Source organism: Neoarthrinium moseri, assembly GCF_022829205.1.
Source record: "Neoarthrinium moseri strain CBS 164.80 chromosome Unknown scaffold2_Wmoseri_CBS_16480, whole genome shotgun sequence".
NCBI lineage: Eukaryota > Fungi > Ascomycota > Sordariomycetes > Amphisphaeriales > Apiosporaceae > Neoarthrinium > Neoarthrinium moseri.
This window is the reverse complement of record NW_026055116.1, coordinates 751,158-777,167: the sequence shown is the minus strand read 5'-3', so window position 1 is coordinate 777,167 and position 26,010 is coordinate 751,158. Positions and strand designations below refer to the sequence as shown.

At 53.4% G+C, this 26,010-nt stretch overlaps 7 protein-coding genes across 7 annotated transcripts; 4 read left to right on the top strand and 3 right to left on the bottom strand.

Moving 5' to 3' along the window:
• Positions 1 to 129: 129 nt before the first annotated feature.
• JN550_000996 (uncharacterized protein) lies at positions 130 to 627 on the bottom strand (the record flags this gene model as incomplete). The annotated part of the gene is made up of 4 exons (XM_049308170.1): positions 130 to 190; positions 292 to 474; positions 555 to 574; positions 625 to 627. The coding sequence occupies 4 exons, from the start codon at positions 625 to 627 to the stop codon at positions 130 to 132; spliced, it is 267 nt and encodes an 88-aa protein (XP_049176902.1).
• Positions 628 to 1,129: 502 nt separating this feature from the next.
• JN550_000995 (uncharacterized protein) lies at positions 1,130 to 2,365 on the top strand (the record flags this gene model as incomplete). The annotated part of the gene is made up of 1 exon (XM_049308159.1): positions 1,130 to 2,365. One exon carries the CDS (start codon positions 1,130 to 1,132, stop codon positions 2,363 to 2,365), a length of 1,236 nt encoding a protein of 411 aa, XP_049176901.1.
• Positions 2,366 to 2,868: 503 nt separating this feature from the next.
• JN550_000994 (uncharacterized protein) lies at positions 2,869 to 3,615 on the bottom strand (the record flags this gene model as incomplete). Its single annotated transcript, XM_049308148.1, has 1 exon — positions 2,869 to 3,615. The coding sequence occupies one exon, from the start codon at positions 3,613 to 3,615 to the stop codon at positions 2,869 to 2,871; it is 747 nt and encodes a 248-aa protein (XP_049176900.1).
• Positions 3,616 to 10,705: 7,090 nt separating this feature from the next.
• JN550_000993 (uncharacterized protein) lies at positions 10,706 to 12,817 on the top strand (the record flags this gene model as incomplete). Its single annotated transcript, XM_049322063.1, has 4 exons — positions 10,706 to 11,022; positions 11,099 to 11,182; positions 11,230 to 11,392; positions 11,453 to 12,817. The coding sequence occupies 4 exons, from the start codon at positions 10,706 to 10,708 to the stop codon at positions 12,815 to 12,817; spliced, it is 1,929 nt and encodes a 642-aa protein (XP_049176899.1).
• A 1,603-nt stretch (positions 12,818 to 14,420) lies between these two features.
• On the top strand, positions 14,421 to 19,154 carry JN550_000992 (uncharacterized protein; the record flags this gene model as incomplete). The annotated part of the gene is made up of 1 exon (XM_049322052.1): positions 14,421 to 19,154. One exon carries the CDS (start codon positions 14,421 to 14,423, stop codon positions 19,152 to 19,154), a length of 4,734 nt encoding a protein of 1,577 aa, XP_049176898.1.
• Positions 19,155 to 20,331: 1,177 nt separating this feature from the next.
• Positions 20,332 to 21,484, bottom strand: JN550_000991 (uncharacterized protein; the record flags this gene model as incomplete). The annotated part of the gene is made up of 2 exons (XM_049322041.1): positions 20,332 to 21,306; positions 21,359 to 21,484. 2 exons carry the CDS (start codon positions 21,482 to 21,484, stop codon positions 20,332 to 20,334), a joined length of 1,101 nt encoding a protein of 366 aa, XP_049176897.1.
• Positions 21,485 to 22,545: 1,061 nt separating this feature from the next.
• Positions 22,546 to 24,730, top strand: JN550_000990 (uncharacterized protein; the record flags this gene model as incomplete). Its single annotated transcript, XM_049322031.1, has 4 exons — positions 22,546 to 22,716; positions 22,775 to 22,934; positions 22,986 to 23,034; positions 23,197 to 24,730. 4 exons carry the CDS (start codon positions 22,546 to 22,548, stop codon positions 24,728 to 24,730), a joined length of 1,914 nt encoding a protein of 637 aa, XP_049176896.1.
• Between the last annotated feature and the right edge of the window lie 1,280 nt (positions 24,731 to 26,010).

The following is a 26,010-nucleotide window of genomic DNA, read 5'->3' as shown; positions in this document are numbered from 1 at the left end:
GACATCAACAATTCAAGCAAACGTGACGCGCATCAGGACTCGAACATCGGATCTTGATCAATTCCTTCTATTCGCACATCTAGTTGCTTATGTACAGGTAGGACGTCCCCATCTCTCGATTCTGCCGCATCACGAACCGCCCTTCTTGGCGGCCTCTGCCTTCTCGTGCTCGATGATCTGCTTGCTCCAACTGGGGAAGCGCCGGCAACGTTAGCCGCATTTGACAATTGGAGGAATTCGCCTTATGCTTATGAAGTACTTCTCCGTAGAAGAGGGCAGGGAGAGACGTACTATCTGCTGGGGAAGAAGCGTCCCGGCTCGGGGAAGTTGTGACGGGTCTCGCGCTCGGCGCTCAGCTTCCAGGCCAGGGCGGTGATGCCGACGATGACGGCGCTGAAGACGGCGGTGTTGGCCTTCCAGTTGGACGGCTGGGCGTACCAACCACCGCTGGGCGACCAGACGTGCTTGGGGTACCTGGGTTTTGCACACACGGTCAGAGGGACAGGTAGCTTTGGAGGGGGACTGTGTATTCGCGGGTTCGCTCGTCGGCTTACGGGACTCTTGGACCACCACCCTGGTTCGCGTTAGCTGGTGAACACAGAGGGAGTGGGAAATGCGACTGACCATCTTGTCTTGGGTATGATGAATGGAGTCTCGGGGTGTTCAATTGACGGGGGATCTCGAGAAATCGAAGAGCTCGACTGAGGTCGTCACCAATTGCTCGGAGTTGATTGGGAGAGCTGGAGAGGCCGGCCGGCAGACGGGGATTAGCCAGGGTTATTCCGGCGAACTTGTGCACAGAAGAGACAGTGCATATGTACATAACTAGTCCCAGACTACGTCTAGTTAATGCACAAGTGTGGGTAGTGCACAAAGGTGCACAGGCCATTGGCGCGCTGGGGCGCCGCTCAGAGAATCCCTGGCCCGACGGCAGCTTCAATTCGAAACTTTTTCCTGAGCTAATGTAGACACGAGACCTCGACGCCGACGCAGACGCAGACGCACCACGAGCCGCGACAGTTCGTCCTCCGAAGCCCCGGCGACCTCTACCGCTTCCCGAGTCTCCGTCACTGCCGGCTGGAGGGAGGAGCAGCCGTGTTTTTTTCTTTCTAGTCCCTAATTTTCCAAGATGAGGAGGACAAGGCTAGCGAGCCAACTGCTTGCCGGCGCCCCGAGAGCTGCCAGAGTATCGAGGATATCGAGCTCGACGACACCGGCGCTGTGCACGAGAGGGTACGCCAGCGCCGTCTCGGGCCGCGAGCCCCTCTCGTTGGACGTCGAGGATGAAGACGCCCTCTCGCCAAAGGAGCTCATGCGGAGGTCGACGTCGCTGCCCTCACCACCCCCTGCGAGGGCAAAGTACTCGGCCAAGCTCGCCGCCCTGCATGCACGACTCTCTCTTTCCCCCAAGATACCGGTCGAGACCCTGGCCCGCGCCCTGATCGACCCTTCCGCCGACGCACACCCCAGGTTCAACAATGCGAACCTCGCCTGCATCGGCGCCGCTCTCCTCAACAACCACGCCTCCGAGTTCCTCATCACCAAGTACCCCCGTCTCCCCATGACCATACTCTTCACCGCCATGAAGGGCTACGTGGGCAACCCCGTGCTGCACCAGATTGCGCGCGCCTGGGGTGTCGAGGCCACGGCCTCGCCTGGCGAGGAGGTCGATCCGGGTCTGCTGCAATTCGATATCAACAAGCCCACCGCCATGCACACCAGCTGGGGCTACGTTCGTGCCGAGAGCGCCGAGATCCAGCGCTACAAGTGGCGGAGGGGTATGAGCAGTCGTGTCATGTACGACGACGCCTTTGGTGACCTGGTCCCTGGCCAGTCATCTGTCTCGGATAAGACGGGCGCTCTCGAGATGCGCAATGACAAGAACTCCAAGGAGATGCTTGTCAAGGATATGCCCACGAACGCTCATGCCAACTTCGTGAGGGCCGTTGTCGGTGCCGTTTACCTGCACTGCGGTCGCGAGGCTGCCAAGAACTTCATCAAGCCGCACTTTCTCTCGCGGACCCTAGACCTGGCCAGCCTCTTCGAGTTTAAGATTCCCACGCGAGAGCTGGCCCGTCTGTGCGCCAGAGAGGATTTTGAGCTCCCAGTCGCCCGCCTGGAGAGCGAGACTGGTCGCTTGAGTAGGACACCAGTGTTCGTGGTCGGTATCTACAGCGGGAGAGATAAGCTTGGCGAAGGCACCGGCCCGGATCTCGACTCGGCACGGAAGATTGCCGCCATGAACGCCCTGAAGGCTTGGTATCTGTATAGTCCTGGCGTCGTCGCCGTGCCCAGCGATACCCTTGCAGAGGATGCCGCACCGTGGAAGCCTGCCTACGTGGATATTGGCGAGGTTATCTCATAATCACCCGGAGACGATGAGGTTGCTTGGACAAGAGATGAGAGAAGGCGCTGTATCCATCCATGGTGCAGGTGATGGCTGCTGGCCTTCTGTGTAAAAACCATACCAATACTGTACAGCCTGGCGGCGATAGGAGCCTCAATCCCAGGGAAAAGGGGGCCGACGTGGTGTCGTGGCCTCCTGACGACCATGTACCATACAATATCAAAGAGCATGTAGACATATATCTTGCGAACTCTCTTCAGAAGAAAATGCGGAGTTCCTTGCCAAAGATCTACCCTTTTATTCGAGTAGAAATATCCCATAGTCGGCCTAGAAGCAGCGCTGGCTTTTCACGACCTCAACCCTCTCTCCTCTTCCGGTATTATCTGGGCAGAGCACACGGTGACTCATTGAATCAATGGTCCATGGACATTTAGGGAAACAAGAATCTGTAATTTGGGACGTCGGTGTGAGAGCTTGCAGCATCCCCAGTTATATATATGCCCCTAATATCCATCAACTTCCTACAATGCAGCTGCTGCACTATCACCATCCTCATGGAAGCACGCCTTTAATCCGTCGAGCTTCAATGTCTCCTTGACGGCCTCTACCCCCTCAAGCTCCTGGGCAGCGCGGCTGTACTCAGAATACTTCTGCAGCATGTCGAACCCGTTTTCGCAGCCCCACCGGTAGAACACGTACATGTAGAAATCCACGACCGTCCGCTCGTTGCCGACCATGAACCTACGCCCGTCACCCTGCCTCAGCCGCTCCTCGATGCGGCCGAACGCCACCTCGATGGTTTTCCTGCCCTGGGCCCTGACAATCTCGTACAGCGACCTCTCGTCGCCCACGAACCGCTGCGGCCGAAACAGGCTTCCGAAGCCCTGCCCGTGCAGCGTGCCGCTCAGGAACGCCGTCCACTGGGCGACCTGCGCCTTCTCGAAGGTCGTGCGGCCGAGCAGGCCTTCGGCGCGGTCGCCGCCCGCGAGCAACACGATGTAGTTCAGCAGCCCCGCCATCTCGACGATCACGTCGCCGCCGTGGCCGACTCCCAGCGCCGGGACAAGACCTGCCGGGTTGACCTTGCGCACGTACTCAGCGTGCGTCATGGACCCGTCGGCCGCTGCCCACTTGCCGCCTTCGCGCGTGGCAAAGGCCATGGTGACGGTCTGGAAAGGCAGCGAGAGGTGGTTGAGCAGGATGTGAGGGACCAGCGAGCAGGACCCTGGTCCGTTGTAGAGGGTGAGGGATGGGGAAGGAGACGACATGGTGGAATTCTTCACGGGCTGTGGATAGTTTAGTGGTGATGAGGGACAACTGCTTTATGAACTCTATCTATGACCTTGGCGATGGAATGTGGTTTACTGTGATTCTGTTAGTTAAGACCTTTTATATGTCTTCTGTCTAAGATATAAATCTGCCCAGGTTGGAGATGCCTCCTTGGGGGAAAAGAATGCCAGCAAGGCCATTGTGGACGCCTTTCGCGTCCATCAGTAACGGCACCCGCGAGCTTATACAGAGCAACCATTGGAATTACCCAACTAGCTTGTCTACCGTTGAATTCATGGCTGTTATATGACGGACAGCCGCTATGGCGAGGATTGATTGGTCAATGGGATCTCACTTTTGTCAGCCATCCCACATAGTGCCCTCCCACATGTGTCATGTCATTATTAAGGGCGCGAGGGTGCTCAACGACCAACCAGTCGCCGCCTTGTTACAAATCGAAATGTGAGCTCCGGTAAGACAATGAGAGAGGTGGCCTTTGTCGGATTTTAGTGGAGTTGAGTACTTGGTATCCTCCGATGCTAATGGTTACACATTGGCTCTGATGTCAATTGATACGTATTCTTTGATTTCTAAGCACTTACGAGCGATAGGCTGATCTATTCATACTCTATGACCAGGCCACACTTGGTATACATTAAGTATACGAATGTAGTACGCGGGAAAAGTTCTATGTCACTGCCTAATGGTCGGCAAAGGCGCCTGATGAAGCAAGTTTCCTATAAGACACCGTTCAGGTCATTCTAAACTGGCTTCCAAGTCAAGGTCAGCGTCTTGGGGTGGGCATGGCATGGGTGCGCTTGTTCTAGCTCCCGTTGATATAAGGCTTCTCAGGACGTTATAATGTTCTTCAAAGAAACGACTCTGTCCCGTGCCGCATTGGAACCGAAGTCGCTACATGCAATAAAATAGATACTCTATAGTCCGGAGCAAATATTCTTCAACCCCCTGAAACTACAGTGTCAAGGTCACTACGGTAACAAAACACCAGTACTCAGAGGAACCTGGATAGTCAGGGCTTATTGAATTTTGAGTTCATATGCAATACAGTTCGTTGCACTTCACCAAGATCAAAGGTTTACCCACGAATTGCATATATATAGGGAAAAAGTAGCAAAATTCCTTTACATAAATAGATGTCAAGAAATTGTACACCCCGAGCCGGAGAGCAACCGCGAATAACGATGGTTATTGGGCGTGGAATAACCCTCATATAAACGAGAACAAAGTAGCACATACGTTGTCCTTCACTCGCGCGAGTTTCGTTTGCAATGGTATTTGTTATCGACCACGTACGAGAACCAAATTCATCTGAATGATTAGTCAAAGAAGATTCTCCCGAATTACGGTGCTAGTATGGAGATAGGAAGAGATACAGGGAATCTATTGTAAGTCCACGAAGAGCAAGAGATATGAACCATTTTCCCTTGAACATGCTAAATTTGACTATCTCACCAGTATAATAACCCGCAACTAATATAATGTGATTGCTTTTTAACACTTGCATGGCTTCGACTTTAGAGCGTCTCACCGGAACAACCCCTGGGCATATTGCCTTTCTGGTCGAAGAGAATATGTCACGTTATATGTACAGCCTGGCGAGTGACCTTCAACTCGCAACATTTGACTCCTTCTGTTCGTCCCGCGTTATGCACCTCAACAATCCTGCACGAAAAAGTGTGATAGAATATTCCCTCATAACTCTCAGAAAGGAAGAGAATTACCATGCAAGGGTCTTTTGTCTGCTGCTATCTGAGGCATCATGGAGCGAGCCAGCGAGAAAAAGTCCCATGTAAGTTCATGGTGGCAAAGGGACTCTGCATGCGGCTCTGTAGGATCAAAGAACACCCTGTACACCACGGGCCGCAGATGTTCATCCCAGACATCTGGGATCACCAGCCAAAAAGGAACCCCCAGCAATATCCTTCCTGCATGATCCTGCTTGCAGCTCCACGACTCTATCGGGAGGAATGGACTATTCTTTGCGGCTCCCCGAAAGGATCCAAAATTCTCCGTCAGTCATGATCCTCTTCCGCTACAGACTCGTTCTCGGAGGTTTGACTGCGTGCAACGTGATCCTTCGCAAGCTCTGCCCCCAAATATGCCTGTCTTGCGGTCACTTGTGCATCTTGCCACGCTGACTTCTGCATGCAGCCGGATTTAGACATTGCTACAGACGTGAGGGAGGAAGCCTGATCGTCACAGGCTCCAGGTCCAACTCGTGAAGAACGACATCCTCAGCTGCCGGTGACTTCAATATCTGACATGCGTCGCCAGCCACCGCCCGGAGTATCGGCCATCATGGCCGCGATGCCTCTGTTTCAGCATTGCAGGCCGCCCAATGGCATCGAGCTCCCATGCTGTCAGCTCTGGGATCGTCAAACGCCACGAGGCCATCCGCGCTGGAGCTCTCCATGGTGAACGCGGGGAAGGTGCCATGCTCCTGAGCTATAATAAGCATGTGACGATCAGAAGTACGCAATCCTATACCGTTGGACTAGCCCAGAGCCCCTCCACCGCAGGTATAGAGAGGTGGATGGCGTCCAGCTGAGGGAGGGGTAGCTTCTGTGAAACCATCCTTGTGATCCCTCTGCGCCGGGTATCCTGCGTGAGACCTGATCGAAGTGGGCAATCGCTTCAATACCCCATCATGCGCATACAGCGAAAGCTTGGTAGCGGGGAGTGCCTGCAGCTCAGCTTCAATGGAACGCCGTCGACGGCCTTTAGGATTGGTGTGGCACGTGTTGGGAGGGATAAGACTCCCTTGACCATCTATCACACCACCACTTGTCGGGTCGCCTTTACCCCGCCATACGGCTGCACTATTAGGGATCATTGAGGTGTGAACACCAGAATACTAGCCCCTGTCGTGATATTTCATGCGAACAGAACATGGCCCTTTCTATGAAGATAAAAACGTGCCTAACTCGGAAAGAGACGTCTTGCCGGTAGTGTCTGGAATAAGCAGTGGAACGTAGGTTTGCCCAAGTCCGCCAATGGGATCATGAAACTGAATGGTGATTTGACATGACAGCACACGATGCTGCGGACACTCCTGGATAGTACTCTGTGGTAGTGAAGTCATGCAGTCCAAGACAGCCTGCAATGTGTCATTACCAATGTGACGAATAGAGAATTGGATTCATGGAAGCATCGTAGTGACTAAGTCTTCTGATGCCTGGCAGATTCGGCAAGGTTATTGGGAAGCTGGGTCAGTCCATGCGAATCTGCAGAGCCTCAGAAGTCAATTCGAGCGGTAAGACAAGGAGTTCTAATACTGCATAGACTTTACTCAATGCACGTTCATCTCAATAAATGATAAGCTCTTCCAGAAAGGCGATCCATTGGATCACATCAGTCAAGTGAACGAACGCCCTTTCCGATCCAAATGCCTCGGTAGTAGTTGCTGACAAGGGATATGGAGGCCTACCTGGCGGGCCGAAAGGCACGAGGCCTCACTTCAACGCAAGAGTTCTAAGCGCATGACTCTTCATCAAAACAATGATAAGCAGGTGGGACAGGAAAACGAGGGGGTTCATTCTGTTATAGCATCGAGAGGTTATCATTCAACGTTACCGCATTGATGAAATTTCCAAACTGCCCTAGGCCATAAAGGGGTAAATGAAGATTACTGTCACTGAGGCTGAGTTCCTGGGTATGTGTTATAGCTGGTTATAGCTGGTACAGGTCCGGGTCTCGCAGAAACAGAATGAACGATTATGCTGCATAGACAATACGTGACTCCAACCTCTTGTTCACCGGGCGTGATCTTTGATGAAATTGAGGGCGCTCTCATTTCGATTGTCATCACTAACTCACAACGGACGTGGTGGGCAAGGGTTGGACATGAGCAGCATGAGACTCCATACGCGACTGCCGAAAGCTAGGACCACACTCTTGGCCTGTCTCACACGATGCCAAATCAAGCTGCAGGTTGCACCAATGATCAACTGTCATGAGAGCTACAGATGGAGCACTTCATGGATAACGGAAGGAAAGATCAAGAGAGCCAAGGTCAGTGGTTCACACGCGTCCAACCAAGCGTCTTCTGCATGTGGCCATGCGTTCGTGAGTGTGGGAAGGGGGTTGTTTAATCAATTGGCTCTCCGAGGCGGCAAAGCTGCGAAATGCGGCGACATCCCACGCGAGTTTTGGGCCAGGTGAAACGGCAACAAGTACCGGAAACGATGGCTGATGCAGGCCTGCGCTGAATAAGGTTGATGCAGTTCGACAAGGCGGCTGAGCTCATTCGCGCGTGGGACGATTATGCCGCGTCCGCAAATTCTCCGCAGCGAGACACCGGGTTCGGCAACGGTTGGCTGAGTGCCAAATATATCCTTCCCTGGGCTTTGGGACTGGTGATAGACAGTGGTAGGGATCTCAACCGGAAAGCTGTCGAGGGTAGCATCCAAGGGAGCATGATGGTGTGCTTCCCGACTGCAACCGTACCTAGGCACGTAGTAACCGCTGGACCAGCGGGCATCGCAAGGCACTTTGGCTGCGCGTTTTTCTTGAGGTAGGTCGCAAAGATGGCGGCATCTGGAAGAGCTGTGTAGTCACGCCGTGCCAAGCGTCTACCTCCAGTGACGATTGGCTTTTATGCTTTTCATGAGACTTCATGGGCACGGCTGAGCCCGTTGTGAGGCCGAGAAGGAGGGTAGCGCATAACTGGCATACCTAGCGGCTAAGCCCGTTCGACCATTGAGGCCGACATCGTAGAAAGAGCGCATAAGCTCGCTGTTGTCCTATTCCCGCCGAACCTTCTCACCGCCTGGCAAGGCTAGAGGGTACCGCGCGGTCAAGTTGAGGACAATGGCAGTGCAGCGCGAACCATTATTGTACTTGTACTATGCAGAGACTGTCTCCTTTATCAGGGTTCATCGTCATTTCGCGAATGTGAGTTTAAGGTCCTGGCATGGATGGAGTTCTCGGGGCTTTCTGTGGGTGCCGCAGGGGGCCCCTTGCCGAAGGATATTCCCCATCTGGTCCTGAAGCAACAAGTCAGATTTGCGGGAGCCAATCAGAGCCCGGGCGCATAAGATGAGACAGCACCATTCGCTGCCCAGCCAGATCTGGGATTTCTTAAAGTAGGCTAGCGGGCCGCTGATTCTTTATCTATCTTAGGTACAGCACTACCAGCGTGCTGGTGAGTTTTCTCGTAAAAGTACCACCCGTGGGGGAAGGCGGTTAGATGGGGATTCCCCCTTCACCCTATCCCATTTGCTGTAGCCGACGGCCAGGTTACGGTTGAGAACACTAGTTAGCGAACTGGCCAAGATGGTGATCGCGTCCGCGAGCTGACTTTTGCTGTGCGTTGACACTGTGAACTAAAAGCTTACAGACGTAGAGTTGCTGTCATCCCAAGAATCTTGGTCAGTTCTCAGAATCTAAAAGCTGTAAATCGTCCAATGCCAGTTGCCACCAAAGGTCGAATCGATTGTGGCCCTTGGTTACAGAACTGCCGGAGCTATCATGTGTGCTTGAAGGGAGAGTCATTCAGCCAATTCCAGATGAAAGAAGATTACCTAGAGTAGTCTAGAGCGAGGCTCGCAGGCGTGTGCCGCGTGGCTGCTATCGGCAACCGTCCTAAAGCTTAGGCCGGCCATCCTGGTCAGATCAATTTTAAATCCAAGGGCGCGTTACCCGATCCCGCAAAGCTCCCCGGGCCAATGCCTGTCGCGCTAAGCTAAGGTGCTTGGTGCATCCTTGGTCTATCCTTGGGAAATTCGCACATGGAGCTTGGGGGGAGGCCTGGAGGAAGTTTCAACATCGAGTCGCCGGCCGCGACGACAGGCCCGCTGGGAGCCAGCGTTTGAATTGCAGTGCTGTGGTCGTAAGAGAGGCAAGATAACCTGACCGGGGGTTGGTTGACTGCCTCACGTAGTACACAGCCAGTAAGGTGACCTATACGTAGGAGAGGCCGACGAAGAACCTCGGAGGTCGGGACTCAGTACCTCGAGGTAATCAGCCAAGTCCTATGCCAGGCACAGGCACACAGGCTTAGGCACAGGCACAGGCGCTATGGTGGGCCCAGCTGGGGCGGGTGAGTTCGTGAGCTTCCATTTTGGCTGCATCTCGAGTTGCAGGCGTGGCCGGCCGCCGCAGTGTCGCTTCTGCGGTGATGGATGCCAGGGACCACAAGACGCATTCCAGCCTAGGCCATTGTTAGATAGTCGACGAGCTGGCCATGCGGTTGCGCTCCATTTATTTGGCATGGGCTTTTTCGATTCGCAGCCGGCGGAGGCCACGCACCCACGGTCCCGCGGATCCTCGACACCTGGACACCCACCGTACCCGCGCGTTCCAGTTTTCTCTCCTGTTTGTCACTTCGTACCTTCAACTCCTTCTCTCTACCCTACCTCTCCTCAGGTCGGCCAACCACAACACACCTCCGTGTGTGCGCGATCCCTTTCCCGTTTCCCTATGTTTCTGCTTCTTCCTGTTGGTTCGTAGCATTACTCCCCGAGCAGTACTGTCTCTACTTCTCGAGCATCGGCCAAGATACCTGCGTACCTGCGTACCTGCGATACCTCGACGACCAACGTCCGCCCACACCAGACCCCCATTGTGTAACGCCTGGGCTGGCTTCCTACAACTCCTCCCAACCTGCACTACAGTCCAGCATCGTGCGCGCGCAGACAAGCCCCTAAACGTCAAGCACGACCTCGCAGTAGCACGCAGTCCTCGTTCTCCTGGTCGTCGCTACCTTGTCGTACTTTTTTAATCCTTCTCGCTTTCTCCAGTCGGAGACGTTCACTCGTTACAACACCTGAAATACCCACGCGGCCCTTAATCCTTAGTCGACCTTCACCACTACCGCCACCTCTTCCACATCAACCAGTGCAACCGTCTCCCATTCACCTTTGGACCACCTACAAGTGATTTTTTGGTTACGATTACGGTTTAACGACTTCTTTTCTGCCCGCCAAATTTTCAGCACTGCATGCACGAGTGACGTCGCACATCACCTCTCCCCTACCCGGCTTTGGAAATCGCGTGCTGGGTAGAGAGACAGCAACTCACCTCAGTACTCATCTTCCCTGGGAACCGGATAGTATGACGCATTGAGCAATGTTAGGATCAAACCGACATGCCGCCAGCATACTACTGATACCACACGGCAATAGCTTAAAATTGGAGGACGAGTCTGCCACTGTTCACGCAACGTTCGGCACTCAGACTGCACAGATGGAGGGCGTTGGATCAGCACAGTCCGCAGGGAGGCGGAGGACGGTCGTTTCTGGAATGTCAAAAAGCGCGGCCGTGTTGTCGATCTTGGCACTGGCCACACCCGCAATGGCTGACTGTATTCCGCTCTCAGGGACTACGACATGTCCCGCTTTTGAGTCCGCGTCTATATCAACAAGCAGCAGTCTTGTAGGACTATTGTGAGTTATCAAATGAGCTTTGGGCCGGGTGGCTAGCCATCTCTGGAGAAAGACAGGCTCTAACATGTGTCTCCAGTGGTTTCCTACAATTTGTCTCAGACAGAGCCTCTTTTGACTCACGTCTGACCTCATATGTCCAGAGCGACTATGTTCGTGAAAAGTAAGCTGCTAACCCTTTATCTGGATCTTTTATGCTGACAGGACCAGGTACCAAAATTTACTGGGCTGTGGCAACATCAACTTCACAAACACGTCGGACTATTATGCACGATTCACAACCTCAGTCATCTGCAATTCCATTGTGCAAAATTCGATCAGCGATTGTGCCCTGTCTGGAAGTGCCACTCGGCCTCTGTGTGCTGATTCTTGTGTAAGACTGATGTGAATTGTTATCAAATCTAAAACTCGCGTGACTGATATCATCCTACAGGCTCAATATGCCGAGAGCGAAGCATACGTTCTGTCCGACAATAAACTGTGTTCTCGACCTGGGAATAATGCTGCCAGTCAGATCAGAGCCGACTTCACTAACTGCGCCCTGCCTGCAGATTCGCTGTCCAGCTCTCAATGCATCTCGGCCATCAACAATGAGCCAGACAATTGTGGCTATGGTAACAGCACCCTAGGATTGTGTTCTTACTGCGCGTCAGGGGGAATCAACTCGACAGACACGTGCTGCTACAGCTCAAACGCCGAGAGACGATGTGCGGGTGTGGTCTTGCCGCAGATTACTTCTACCATCGCCATCACCACTTCGCTTCCGACGAACTCACCTACTAGTACACCGATTGCAGGGGCTACAAACAACGGACTTTCAGGCGGTGCCATTGCTGGCATTGTAGTTGGCTCCGTTCTTGGTCTCGCCCTTCTCTTGGCCCTTATTTTCCTGTGCATTAGACGGGCACGCCGCAGAAGGGGCGACAGCCACAAGGGCAGCATTTTCAACCAGCCGTCGCCCTCGAGGAGTGGACATCCACAGACAACACAAATACCCGCCATGGCGACTCCTGCCACAGCGGCTGCGGCCCCCAAGGGGTATGAGGTACTGCCTGGAGGCAGAATAGCTCGCATGTCCGCCTTGGAAGGGCATTCTGCCGATTCACCATCGAGGCATGGAGGGTCCAGAACAGGCAGTGGAGGTGCCACAACTGCGGCCGCAGCCGGCGCTGCAGCAGGTTATATGGCAGGGAGGAGAAGAGGAGATAACCATTCGTCGTCGGATGAGTTTGGTGAGAGCCCTACATCAGAGCCTCGCTCGGGTATCTTGCGACCGCCGCCCACGATGCTTCGTAGGAATGGTTCCTTGTCCAGCAACTCCGTCTTGGCCGGCGACGAAACCCAGTCGCCGACTAGTGGTGGCATGTCGTCGCCTCAAGGAGTTGCCAGTCAGCAGTCGGAACAATTACCGTTCTTCAAGGACTACTATTCACAGGACGACATCAGCCCAGGCGATCGAGTGGCTGTCCTTTGGGCATACCACCCTCGCGCACCGGACGAATTCTCCCTGGACCGCGGCGATATGCTCAAGGTGGTAGGCATCTGGGACGACGGGTGGGCTACTGGCATCATGGTGGATGAGCGCGCAGAGGAGTGGGAAGCACGCCGACAGGCTCAGCGGGACAGTGGTGTGTCGAACGCGTCTGGCCGCGGCCGAGACGTGTCACCTCCGGTCAGTGGCGAAATCAAGGCCTTCCCTCTCGTCTGTGTCTGCCTTCCCGAGCACTGGAGAAAGACCATCGAGGGCGACGGATCGACGGAAAGCGGCTCCAGCGCACATCAAGGTCTCCACACCTGAGTTGCGCAAAAGCCTTGGCTTATTTTCCGCTTCTGAAACAAGTCTTTGGAGAAAGACATTCCGGTCCGCACTGCTTCGGCGTTGAGGGTATACTGGAAAGCTTCCAACGACGCATCCAAACGACGATCTGCCGCGCTTGCTCAGCAAACGGCCCGCTACGGAACCTGCAACGCGCCTCTGTCTATATCTCCTGGCGCCTCGTCTTCCTTTCCGATCCCACCAGCCTGCTATATATTGCCACATAGACACGACCGTCTGCATTTCTGCGACGATACGCTTAATGCCTTCAGTTCTAGACGACCTACTTAATTCACTTCACACGACATCGCCCTTGGATCAGGATTTCGACCGCGAGGATTTTGATGCCCACTATGGTGGTGCTCACCTGGTTGCCTGCGGCACATTGACGAGATGAAGAGACGCGATCCGACAGGTTCTTAATACGACAATCACGCATTGCGCCCTCCCCTCCTTTTTGACTTCATTGTTCTCTATATACCCTTTTGCACTGTCGAGGAAGTTTTCTTGATGCGAATGATGTTGGGGAGGGCCATTGCCGTGTATAATTCACTTCTGCTTCAAATCGTGGGGAAGAGAGAGGAGCACGCAGAGTGGTCTCAAGGGGAAGAAAGTCCTATTTCCGGGGGTCTACATACTAGACGGAAAAAGGGGACGAGGTTTGACAATTCAGATATATCTTCGTCAGTGTGACGGAGAGGCACTGTGGCTACATCACACGGAGATGAGCTCGAGGGCGTCCTCGTCAACATCTCAGTCGCCCAACATCTCAGTACGTAGTTCAATAAAACAAGGATGATCCTACAAAATTATGACTTTCCCGGTATCGTTCCTTATGACGCCAGCCGTGGTACACCGTGGAGGTGAAAGTCCCTGAGCGCGTTCAACGGTAGGGTGCACCTGTGACAACCAAACTAGACCTGGGAGATCCGACGTAATCCAATAGCCTTGCTCGCCATGTGCACCTTTACCTACTGTGCCTACATGCCTAAGTTATCTACCTACTCTTACCTACTGTACCTACTTACCTCGAGACGTATCTGAGTATGGAGCCGTGAGCCGCATGATCCAAGCGTCTGGAAGTGGTGGCACCTCTACAGTGGGTAAGTATGCAGGCCCTAGTTGCGCTTGGGGGCTCCAGTTGGGTCGGGTCCTCCTACCAGGAACCTTAGCCCCAGACATCCCTCCAGGTGCCCATGTCACGCGTTAAGTGCCCCACAACCGAGGTGAGGGACGCCTTAACTCCAGCACTCGACCCGCCCACTGGTCGCATGGTGGCGTTACGTCAAGCTTCAAGCTGAGCAAACGAGGACAAACCAAACACCCTGGAGCCTCCGGAGCCGCGAGCTCACCCTCGTGCCTTCCATACCCAGCCTTGCGACCAAAAGCCTCGTCGAGTTGTACTTCAGCGTCTGGCAAGAAATTAGCCACCACACGTACTCCGGCGTATCAAACCTCGTTTTTGGTCTGTCCAGATCGTGGGTCTGGTCGACCTGACCGCGTCCTCGCTTCAAAAATGACCCTGAACCCGAGCGATCGCACCCCTTCCCGGTAGCCCGCCCCCGTGTGAACACCCTCGCTCGCCATGGGGCAGAGCTATTCTCTCACGACGCCATACGCCGGCTCGGCCGGCATCGATGTGCCCGAGCTTTCCGACCTCGTACACGAACGGTCTCTCGGCGATGCGCGCTTCATGAAGGCCATCCGTGCTCGCAGCTACGATGGCCTGGTCCTGGCCAAGGTGACGGTCAAGCCGCATACGCCCATGTCACTGAAGTCATACGGCGCCAAGATCCTGCAAGAAACGGACAAACTACGAGACGTCCCCAACGCCCTGGCCTTCGAGCGCGCCTTCGAAACCGAGACGAATGCGTACCTTGTCCGCCAGTTCATGTACAGCTCGCTCTACGACCGTTTGTCCACCCGGCCGTTCCTAGAGGATATAGAGAAGAGGTGGATCGCATTCCAGCTGCTGTGTGCTCTGCGCGACTGTCATGCCCGCGACGTGTACCACGGAGACATCAAGACGGAGAACATACTGGTTACGTCGTGGAACTGGGTTTACTTGACTGACTTCACGGGCTCTTTCAAGCCGACAACCCTCCCCGACAACAACCCTGCGCTCTACTCCTACTTCTTCGATCTCTCGGGCCGCCGGACGTGCTACATAGCACCCGAACGCTTCCTCGCCCCGGGCGAGGAGCCCAAGGGCAGCGGCAAGATCACATGGGCTATGGACATGTTCAGCGCGGGTTGCGCCATTGCCGAGATGTTCCTGGAAGCTCCCATCTTCAGTCTCAGCCAGCTGTTCAGGTTCCGGCGTGGCGAGTACGATCCTGTCATATCCCATCTCAGCAGGATATCCGACCCAGGCCTCAAGGAGATGCTCTCGAGCATGTTGGCCTTGGACCCGGAGAAACGCTACTCTGCTGAGCAATACCTGGACATATTCAAGGCCAAAGTCTTCCCCGAATATTTCTACACATTTTTGCACCAGTACATGGAGCTTCTCACCGATTCCTCCTCGGGGCGCGCACCTGTATCAGGGGCGGCCAAGAACCTCGGCGAAACTGACGAGCGGATAGACCGTGTGTTTTATGACTTTGACAAAATTTCCTACTTCCTGGGCTACCACGATGGCAAGCCCTCCACCGAGGTGGCGCCTTTCAACCCGCGTTTGGGCTTAGGTCTCTTTCCCGTGAGGCTGAATATTCCCAACAATGAGCATTTCGTCTCCGCTTCCGCGCAGCCGGCAGCCGACGACGGGACTTTGATATTTCTCTCTTTAGTTGCAGCGTCCCTGAGGCATACCGCACGCGCTGCGTCTAAAGTGAGAGCCTGCGACGTGATGCTGGCCTTCTCCGAGAGACTGACGGATGAGGCAAAATTGGACAGGGTTCTCCCTTACCTTATGATGCTACTCAATGACGATGTCGATACCGTAGCTATTGCAGCTCTGAGATCGGTCACACAACTTCTAGCCATGGTCACTGTAGTGACACCTGTCAACGCACATGTCTTTCCAGAATACATCATGCCTAGGATGCAGGTGTTCCTTTCCGGAGCCTCGCGACAGCCAGTCATGGGCAAGGAGCGTAGAGAGCCAACACCTCTGGTTAGAGCCACATATGCCTCCTGTCTAGGTAGCTTGGCTAGCACGGCTCGCAGGTTCCTGGAAATGACGGCGATATTGCGTGCAGAAGGGTCTATCGCAACGGCCGATCCGGAAATCGAAGCCGGCAGTGACGCTGAGGCAGCCTTTGATAACGTGTTTGACAATGCATCACAGGAGCTTGTGGATCTCTTTGAAATCCATGCCAAAGCTCTGGTCGAAGATTCGGATGCAGCTGTCAGGCGCGCGTTCCTCAGCTCTGTCCCCGAGCTCTGCATGTTCTTCGGAAGTGCAGAGTCCAACGATATCCTGCTGACGCATCTGAACACGTACTTGAACGACCGAGATTGGATGCTGAAATGTGCTTTCTTCGAGACAGTTGTCGGCATTGCTACTTTCCTAGGTAGCACGAGCCTGGAAGAGTTCAACTTACCACTAATGGTTCAGGCTTTGACCGATCCGGAGGAGCATGTAGTCCAAGCAGCACTACACTCTCTCGCCGAGTTGGCAAACCTTGGTCTCCTATCAAAGGCGAAAATTTGGGAGCTCCTCGATGTCGTGGGTCGCTTTACGGTACATCCGAACCTGTGGGTTCGCGAATCCGCGGCGGAGTTCTTGTCAAGTGCTACCAAACTCCTGTCCCCCGCCGATATAAGGTGTATCGTTCTGCCTCATATTCGCCCTTTCCTGAAAGATGCCATAATTCCCGACTTTTCTGAGCTGGGGCTGCTTGATGCTTTGAAGAAGCCACTCTCACGGACGGTCTTCGATCAGGCCTTGGTATGGGCACAGAAGGCAGACAAGAGCTTGTTTTGGAAGACTATACAGAGACAGAAACAGTCTACATTTACTATCACTTCCATGGGAATGGCGAGGGGGTCGCGCGAGCCTCAAGCCTTGGCTCTCAGCAAATTATCGAAAAGCGAGGAAGACGAGCAATGGCTTCTACGCTTGCGTAATTACGGGCTTACTCAAGAAGACGAATTTAAGCTCTTGGTACTAAGAGAGTTCATTTGGAGGTTAAGCCAGATGAAGAGCCGTGACGGTGCTACGACGGAAGGCACTTCTACTGGCTTGACACCAATACTCACTCTGCGCAGTATACTTGAGAATGAGAAATTCCAGGTCCAAACAATCATGTTCGATGACACGATAGCACCTGAGCAACCATCCCAACCAGCTGGCCAACGTCCAATTCCCGACAAAGGGCCTTACACCATTGCTGACGCCCTCCTGGATGCATCCATGACCATAGACGAGCCGGTCGGTCGACGGAAGACAGCTGCTATCAACAGCCACCGGTCTAGATTGAGTATCCAAGGCGGTATCGTATCACCTCGAACGTCATTATCGCCTACAGGCACGCACTCCTCGTCTCCTGTCGATGGTCGTGGCGGGTTTGGCGACTCCCGGCGCGCATCATCTGCCGTTCGCGGACGAACCTCGGAGAGGGGCGAAGACGTGACACCCTCAGATAGACCATTCTCTGCCCGTCGCGCAGTCCGACAACAGTCCAGTGCGCTTGATCTATTGAGAAAAGACAGTAACAGGTCCATGGCGGAGACCAGCACAACTGAAACGAACGCGTTCGGTGAAGTTGAAGGACCGTTTGTACAGAATCCCCCGAAGATAGCATTGCCCGGGGCCGCTCAGGAGAATGTCGATTTGAATACCAGAAGCGGCCAACCTACTAGGCAGAGAGCCTCGCATACGTACGAAGGAAACGACCCTAATATTTTAAAGATGTTGGATGGCATGTTCATTGATAACTACCCACATGACATTGCTGAGTTTGGTCCACTCGTCGCACCGGTGTCCCGACGGACTGCCAAGAGCATGGCTCAACCACAACAAGACGCATGGAGACCAAGCGGAAGACTCATAGCAACCTTTTCGGAACATATAGGGGCAGTCAACCGAATTGTTGCTTCCCCTGATCATATGTTTTTCATCACAGGAGGCGACGACGGTGCCGTCAAGGTCTGGGACACCGGAAGACTTGAACGAAATGTTTCCCATCGCTCTCGGCAAACTCACAAACATGGGCAGGGGGCTAGGGTTGTCGCCTTATGCTTCATAGAGAACACACACAGCTTCATAAGCTGTGCGACCGATGGTTCGGTACACATTGTCAAAGTCGACACGATACATTCCAGCGGATCGCCGAAGTATGTTCGCCTGCGGCTGCTTCGTGAGTACCAACTGCCGGCCGATGAATATGCAGTTTGGTGTACCCATTTTAAGCTGGATCTCCCTTCCGTTCTACTGATCGCTACGAACCGTTCGCGTATTCTGGCTATCGATCTAAGGACCATGACTCTTCTCTACGCGCTTGAGAACCCTGTGCACCATGGTTTCCCAACGTGCTTTGTGGTGGACCGCAAACGCCACTGGCTTTTGCTCGGAACATCACATGGCGTGCTGGACCTATGGGATCTGCGATTCAAACTACGGCTCAAGAGCTGGGGCATTCCAGGCAAAACTCCCATCCACAGACTTTCCCTCCACCCCAGCAAAGGCCGCGGAAAATGGGTCTGCGTGGCTGGCGGCACCGGCCTTCCCGAAGTAACCGTTTGGGATCTCGAGAAGACGCAATGCCGGGAGATATATCGCGCAGCAGGGTCATCCTCTTCCAAGGAAGGGCCACGAGAATACAAGGCTTGGGATGTCGACGAAGATAAGCCTGAGGGCATGCTTGGCCGTTTTGCTACGAGCATCGAGCCTTCCGCTGCTAGCGCCACAGACCGCTGTGTACGTGCCATGGCCGTAGGCAGCGGGGCTTCTGGATCCGATGAGCGTGATGTACGTTATGGCTACATAGTCACAGGGGGTGGCGACAAGAAGCTTCGGTTCTGGGACCTTAACAGGGTGGAGCAATCCAGTGTCTTCAGTGGTCTACTGGGCGACAACCAAGACGCTCCGGCCGGGGCCAAGCCTGTTTTCATGGCACAGACGTCGCCCAACAATCCCGGCCTCGTTCTGAACCTCGAGCGGATTCCCAAATCCTCAGACCAGAAAGGGGGCAAGGACGGAGAGGCATCGACGAGAAAGAAGGAAAAGCCACCCCGGCACACTGTCATCTCGGCAGAGCAGGCCAGACTGCTGAGGAGCCATCTCGATACTGTCCTCGACATAGCCGTGCTGGAGCACCCGTACACAATGACGGTCTCGGTGGACCGCTTGGGCGTCATCTTTGTGTTCCAGTAGGACCGGGACGGTTGGATGGCCTTAAAAGCGATGCAGGCGCCACAGCAACACTACCGATCAGACCCTGCCGCTGATACTGACAGGGAGGGTAATGTTGAGGCTAGCGATGGAGTTGACGCTACCCCCGTGGTGATCAGATCGGGAGTTGGGCGCAAGGGGCTTAGATCAGGAACTATGTAGCTTTGACTTGGTTAGATATTTTACTGCCTATGAAGTAGTAGAGCTTCACGATGCGGGTCTTAATATGTGAACACTTGTTCTCTCATATGTGTTTGGGAGTAATTGTGCGATAGCCAGCGCATAATCATGAATGTGCTTCTCGTGTTAGCCTACTGTAATAGTTTATTGTGCACCACAGTTGTTATGAGATATTCGTACAGAATTTAAGGAAATTAGGTTGGTACACACTAGGACATGGTCCGCGGTACAATATACTTTTTTAACGACAAAAATAGGAGACATGATCAGGCTGATACAGAGATGACTTCGACATAGGCCTGGTCGACCTCGGAAGTACGCATGTGTATGTTGGCGCGAGGTCGCATCGGTGTAACCTAGCACGCATGGAAGCGCTGTTCTTCATTCAAAGCAGATGCGGTGGGGTCTATATTAAGCTCTCCCTGCAGCTCGAACAGCACCCCCTGCGTGCGGCGCATAATATGGTAGATGCTAGGCCATGTAGAAATGGTCACGAGTGCTGCTGGAAAACGTGCTAGAATTAGTACCGGTGCAACTACAGTGGAATGTTGGGATAATGAAGTCTAATAGTGCTAGACGCATCCAAGCTGCCTAATATTGCATGTAATTCAAAACCGAAGTTCAAGTATAGAAGCCTGTGCCGCAGCCCTTCGTGTGCTGTGACGCTATCTAACGGTAAGTGGTACGGTAACAGGGCTGATATATCGTACTGTTGCAGAACTCAGTCAAATCGAAGATGGAAAAGTGGCATTGATGCGTCATTCACGTCGACATAAATGGTTCTCTGATTTGTAAACAAATGTCCAATGATTGAGAAGTAATGCCTAACTTTATATTGGAAGCCTTCTCCTCTAATACACCAACGATATTAGACGTAGAGCGTTAGAGCCGTAAGGATGGATCCACGGTACTCTGTCAACATCTCATGACTTTCCATATGCATTCGCCACGTTCCACGCCGATCTTCAGAGCATTACCCCTAGATAGCATGGTATGGGTCATACGCAGTTGATGCATCATTCAGAGTCCTGTCGCGAGTTGATGCGTGTGTTGACATGGCTCCCATAGCGATATCACCAGGGTATTCATGTGGAAAGTCGTCTTCCACGGCGGCCACGAGGCCACGGTGATCATCCTCGGGACTGATAGATCTGTTCTGAACGACGACTGGATGCTTTTTAACCTGACTGTACCTGTGTCGATTCCAGGTCGTCAGATGTCGGATCACTCCCGGCTTGAAGACGCCTGTGGCAGGTTGGGACTCTGCTGCGGCGAAACCCTTTGGTGGAATCCCTCGATCAAGGATGCGGTGCCGCTGCATGCTTTGCTGCTTTTTGTGTCGGACGGCAAGGACAATCGTAGCGCCAAGCGAAACGGCGAAAGCAATAAAGCTCAGGATGTAGACCCTCTGGCCTAGAGTGGTGTGGAGCCCAGTGCTTCCGAGTGTGGTGTTGAACTGGTCCCGAAGCTGGCCGAATTTGACGACCGAGACGACGGAGCCGGTGAAGAGAAATAGAGTCGCGATAAAGGCGAATACTAGACTCCCTATTGTAGCTGAAGGGAAGCATATCGATATCAGATTGAGAATGATGCAGAGAAATAGGCTCACTGCTGAAACAAGGTAGGCGACGGCGAGATAGTACGCCACTTTCTTGTAGGACTCGATTTGATTCCGGTACTCGTCATCCTGAAGTCCCATGAAGGAGCTGCCGTCAAGCCTCAAGTCCTTTCCTGGGTTGAACCAATAGCCAACTTTTGGCCTGGCGCAGCTCGAGTCGCCATTGCTGTCTCGCGCACACGCAGTCAGGAGCGAGACCGTGTATGTCATTCCCAAACCAAGCGTCTCGGGCATTGAGCCTGAGCCGACGAGGTCCAACCCGGCATAGGACCCAATGTCTAGGAGGAAGGTTGAATTGTATAGTCTTGCTGGTATGTTCAGGTTGGACACATCGATCTACATAATCAGCCACCAGAGGTCGACTCGCTAGTAAAGAGCAATGGCGTACCGATATGAAATGATTCTCCAAGAGAACATGAGGTCCTGAACCAGAGACGATGATGAGTGTTGTCTGGATTAAGCCGGAAATTGCCAAGAGTAGAGCCCCAACACCAAAACCGCAGAAGCGTGGCATGATGTAAGTGTCGAAGGGCCCAAGGGTTGAAAGAAAGTGAATAATGCCGGAAGGCTCGATGAGGAGAAAGTTCGATGAAAACGTAGGGCAAACTATTATACTGGATGTCCCATACACCCCACGAATCACTCTTCAAGGGCTGATCCACTTGGCAAGGCGCAGGGGGACGGCAAAGGGGCTTGCTAGGATCGGAGACCACCCTCCAAGCCAGTGTTAGAAGTGACAGGAATGAATCATTGGCTGACGCTTTCAGAGGCCAGAATTAGAACTAGTTCGCCATGGGAACGGAAGCAGTCATCGAGTACAGCGATTTTACTTAAGAGCCATGCTGCTGGCGCCGATTTTGGCTCGATAGCTAAGCGCTTATAACCAAGTAGTGCTTGGTGATTACTTGCACACCCATGGGAGTAGAGTTGTTATTCCAATGTATGAGCATGGGTCAACTGGGCTGGGCCGTGCTGTGCCACGGTGTCGCTCGGCATGTTGTCTGAAATGGTGTGTTTGTCTCATTAACAGAAAGATCCCGAGGTCCCCTGGCGCCAACAGCCAGCAAGGGTCTGGGGAGAAAAGGTAGCCGTCAGAATCATATGTACGTGGCGGTGTTGACCACGGGAACCAACTGCCCGAGAAACGAAAAGCACTGAGAATGAGGCCAGTGGCACGCGGTTGTCCGCAAACCGCGTGGCTTTGCGCGGTATCGACAAGTTCCGGGCGCGCTCAGTCCAACCCTGTCGCTGGCCGCCTGGGTAGACTTGGCGAGTTCCAAAAATGGCTTACAAAGAGACAAGGGGCCACTGTAAGGGCGGACTCCAAAATAGAATTGGCTACCGGCCTATCAACTTACATGATTTACGATGGCGCCAGTTCGCGGCCCAGGTTCTGAACATACGCTGAACCCTTGTTCGCTGATGCATTATGGACGAGAGCTTACATATCTCTTAATCCAGAATCCTTGCACTGCCAAATTTGCTCAGACTTAATAAGACGAGCGCGCTGTGCGAAGGACGTTGTACAGCTTATCCGACTACTCGTGCCTGTATCTGTATTTTCCCTGGAACAAAATGACCTGGCTTCAACTCTCTTCAGTTGCTCTCACATTGATATCTGCGTGGTCAACGGTAGCCGCAACACATCATGAAGTGACAGTCGGTGCAGGAGGACAGCTGAAATTCATTCCTGAGACTCTGAACGCTCAAGTGGGAGACCAAATCACTTATCGTTTCTTTGCCAAGGTTCATAGACCATACGCCCTTTACAGGCTGCCTAGATATGAATAGCTGACAGAAGCAGAATCACTCCGTCGTTCAGTCAACATTCGCAGAGCCGTGTCGACCACAGATAGGAGGCTTCTTCTCCGGATTCGTCGCAAACCCTAGTCAAGACGACGCAGCACCTACCACCTTTACCATTCATGTGAACGATACTAAGCCAATATGGGTGTACTGTGGCCGTAAGTCATCACTGCTGACGACGACAACGCGTTTCGCTTACTCGAACGCAGAAAGGAACAACGATCACTGCCAGAATGGAATGGTTCATGCCATCAACGCGTGAGTAAAACCCTCTTGCATGCCCGGACGGGTTGATACTCCTCTCAAATAAATCGCCCTTTCGAAGGGGTCCCGTTTGAGCCTACTGAAGGAGGCTGTTAATACTCAAGGGGCACCTTTGGCAGCAATCACGGGGCCAATTGCTGATCTCATCCATGCTAGATCTCCTGAGGGAACGAACACATTTTCCAACTTCAAGTCAGCTGCATCCAATGCCCAGAGGCCAAGTCTGACGCCATCCGACGGGCTTCCTGTCGGAGGCGTTCGAAAACTCCATGTCGACGTGGGCTCCAATGGAAATCTGGTCTTCGATCCAAGCAACGTAGCAGAGCTTCCAAGGACAGTAATAGAGTTTAGCTTCAACCCAGCCAACCACTCAATTGTGCAGTCGTCATTCGATGCCCCATGCCAACCCTTGGATGGCGGGTTCAGCACCCCCTTCGTTCCAACACAACAAGCACCGTCAGGAGTGACATTTGAAGTTGTAGTCAAGGACACCAAGCCAATTTGGTTCTACTGTGCGCAGACCGCAAAGACGCATTGCCAGGCTGGAATGGTGGGAAGCATCAATGCAGCGACTACCGGGGACAAGACCTTTGAAGCCTTCAAGCAGTTGGCGGCGAAGGCGCCTGCCTCCAACCTCCCAACACATCAGCCTAACGTCGGTGTTCTTAAAGTCAACGGTACGGCCGTTTACAATGTGAACGGCGTCGTGTTTGACTCTACCAAGACTGGATGGGATTCCTCGATTGTCACGGACGTGCCTGCTCCTGGCTACACCTATTCTCCTTACATGGTTGCAATGGCTGGTGGTTCTGTACCTGAGAACTATGGCTGGACTGATAGGCTCTCATCAAATGCGACGGAGTACTTGCAAGCCATGCAATTGATGGACCATTTTGTGGTACAAGTCCTGTTTGAGGGCTATAGCAAGCTGCGCCAGGGGGAGTGGACGGGAATCCCCGAGTCTATTATCAGCATCTTTGGCTCCATGTTCGCACAAGCTTTGATTCAAAGATCGACTTATATCGAGTCTCTTCAGCACTTCAACAAGCCAACAATTAACGGATGCAAGTTCAATATAGACAGCAGCAGCTTCGATGAGTGGCTGCAAACCTCCTTGACTGCCACGACCTTGTCCACAGGCGCTGTCATGGATATCATAACGCAAGTCGAAGGGCAGGACCACTGGATGATCGCCGCGCTTGCTACAGCGCTTGGGTCAAAGGCGAGAATGAGCGCTGTGATCAACATGATGCAGAACCACATGGCCGCCAGCGCCCCTCGTGAGGTGTTGATTCCCGTCGAGCTCGCGCTTGGCTATGTCCGATCCAAGTATGCTGTTGGAGGTACATGCGGGCCTGAAGCAGATAGTCTCAACAGCAAAGCTGATTTGCCGGCACTAAATATCACCGCTAAGGAAACGCAGAGTGGTACCGGCCGCCTAACTAGCATCACCGTGTCGTTACCATCGTCAAATGGAAGTCGGTATGTTGCTTGGATCGGACCCTGGGGTGGTATCAAGTATTCGGACCTTGATGCAGATGGGAAGACGGTGGTTCCGGAAGGGTTATCTGGGCACGTCTGGATTGCTGTGACCTCTGCTAAGGGCATGAGAGCCAAGGAGATTAGCCATTCGGCGCTCACTGCGATTGAGAAAGTCTGGGTTGTCGACCCTTGGGGTCATGATGGTTAAGACCTATGTGCTTTCGGAGGTCGGTTGTATATGGTAGAGTTGAACTTGGGGTCCCATAGTCGATAATTTGTTGTATTTGAGAATCAATGCTCGTTAGGTAATTCAGTCTCTGATAGACACATTTGAAATTATAGATCAGGCGCACGGGACCGCCAATTGAAGTACTCCAATCACCGCGGCCGTGATGAATAAATCCTCCAAGAGCATATGTAACAATCACGTAGCCTGACCGTCACAATATTTCAATCAACCCTTGAATGTGATATGTTTATATTCGACCTTTTCGCTTGGAACTGTAGCGCATGTTGAGCGCCAGTGGCACATTGTGGAAATGCAAGTTTGTAGAATAAGCCGCTAGCCACCCAACTTGCTGGTTGCAGGGCCACATTTACAAGGGGCCCCGGAACCTATGGGGCCATCCTTGTTTCACACCATGTGGTCGCCAGCGCCTTTCCCACCAACCAAACAACACAAATACAGCTGTTTTCTGGCGGCCAAGAGCCCAGCGACGGTACGCTAGCACGAATACTGACCGAGCCGCGACGAGGCCTGTTCATGACATAGAGTCAAGTCGGGGACGGTGCTCTAGAAGCTGAGCTAACATCATATTGGAAGTCTGGATCTCGGCTGAGCCTCATCTCGTGTAAGCGACACCTGAACAGGAGCATACCTGGCGGCTCGTGATGCAGCCGAGATACATGTCTGACTCGTTGAGGTTCCACTTCCTGGTTATGCTCCTGGTGAAGCGACGCCTGCACTGGAGGGATGAGATCTGGATTCACCTGGAGAACTGAAGCATAATTCGGGCCAGGCCAATGCCATGGACTTGCGACCTCGCCAATCGATTCACTCGCCAGGCAGGAAAAAGCCGCTTGATGGAAGAAAGCGAGCCCAGGATGGTCGTTGGAACAGGTCAATCCGGGACTTGAATGCGCATCGCCTTCTGACTTGCCTTCTTTCTCGGCTGCGGCTTATCCACGAATAAGTGATCAATCTCCGAACAGCATCATCATCAGACGCCCAAAAGTTCAGCGACCCGCAAAGACGTTTCTAAATAATTGCAGCCCCTGACCCATAAGATCACCCACCCAGCTTCTCGGTGCGTACCGAGAAGCGAGGGTTAGCGGCGCCGCGCCAACGGATCCACTACCACGGTTACAAGTATAATGCCACATGGGTGGCCTGGCGGAATGGACCTGTAAAAGCGATGAGGCTCTCCAGACCCCTGCACGATTTACCCTGGCCTTGTCCATCGACGTGGGGTGGTGCTTAAGATGGGA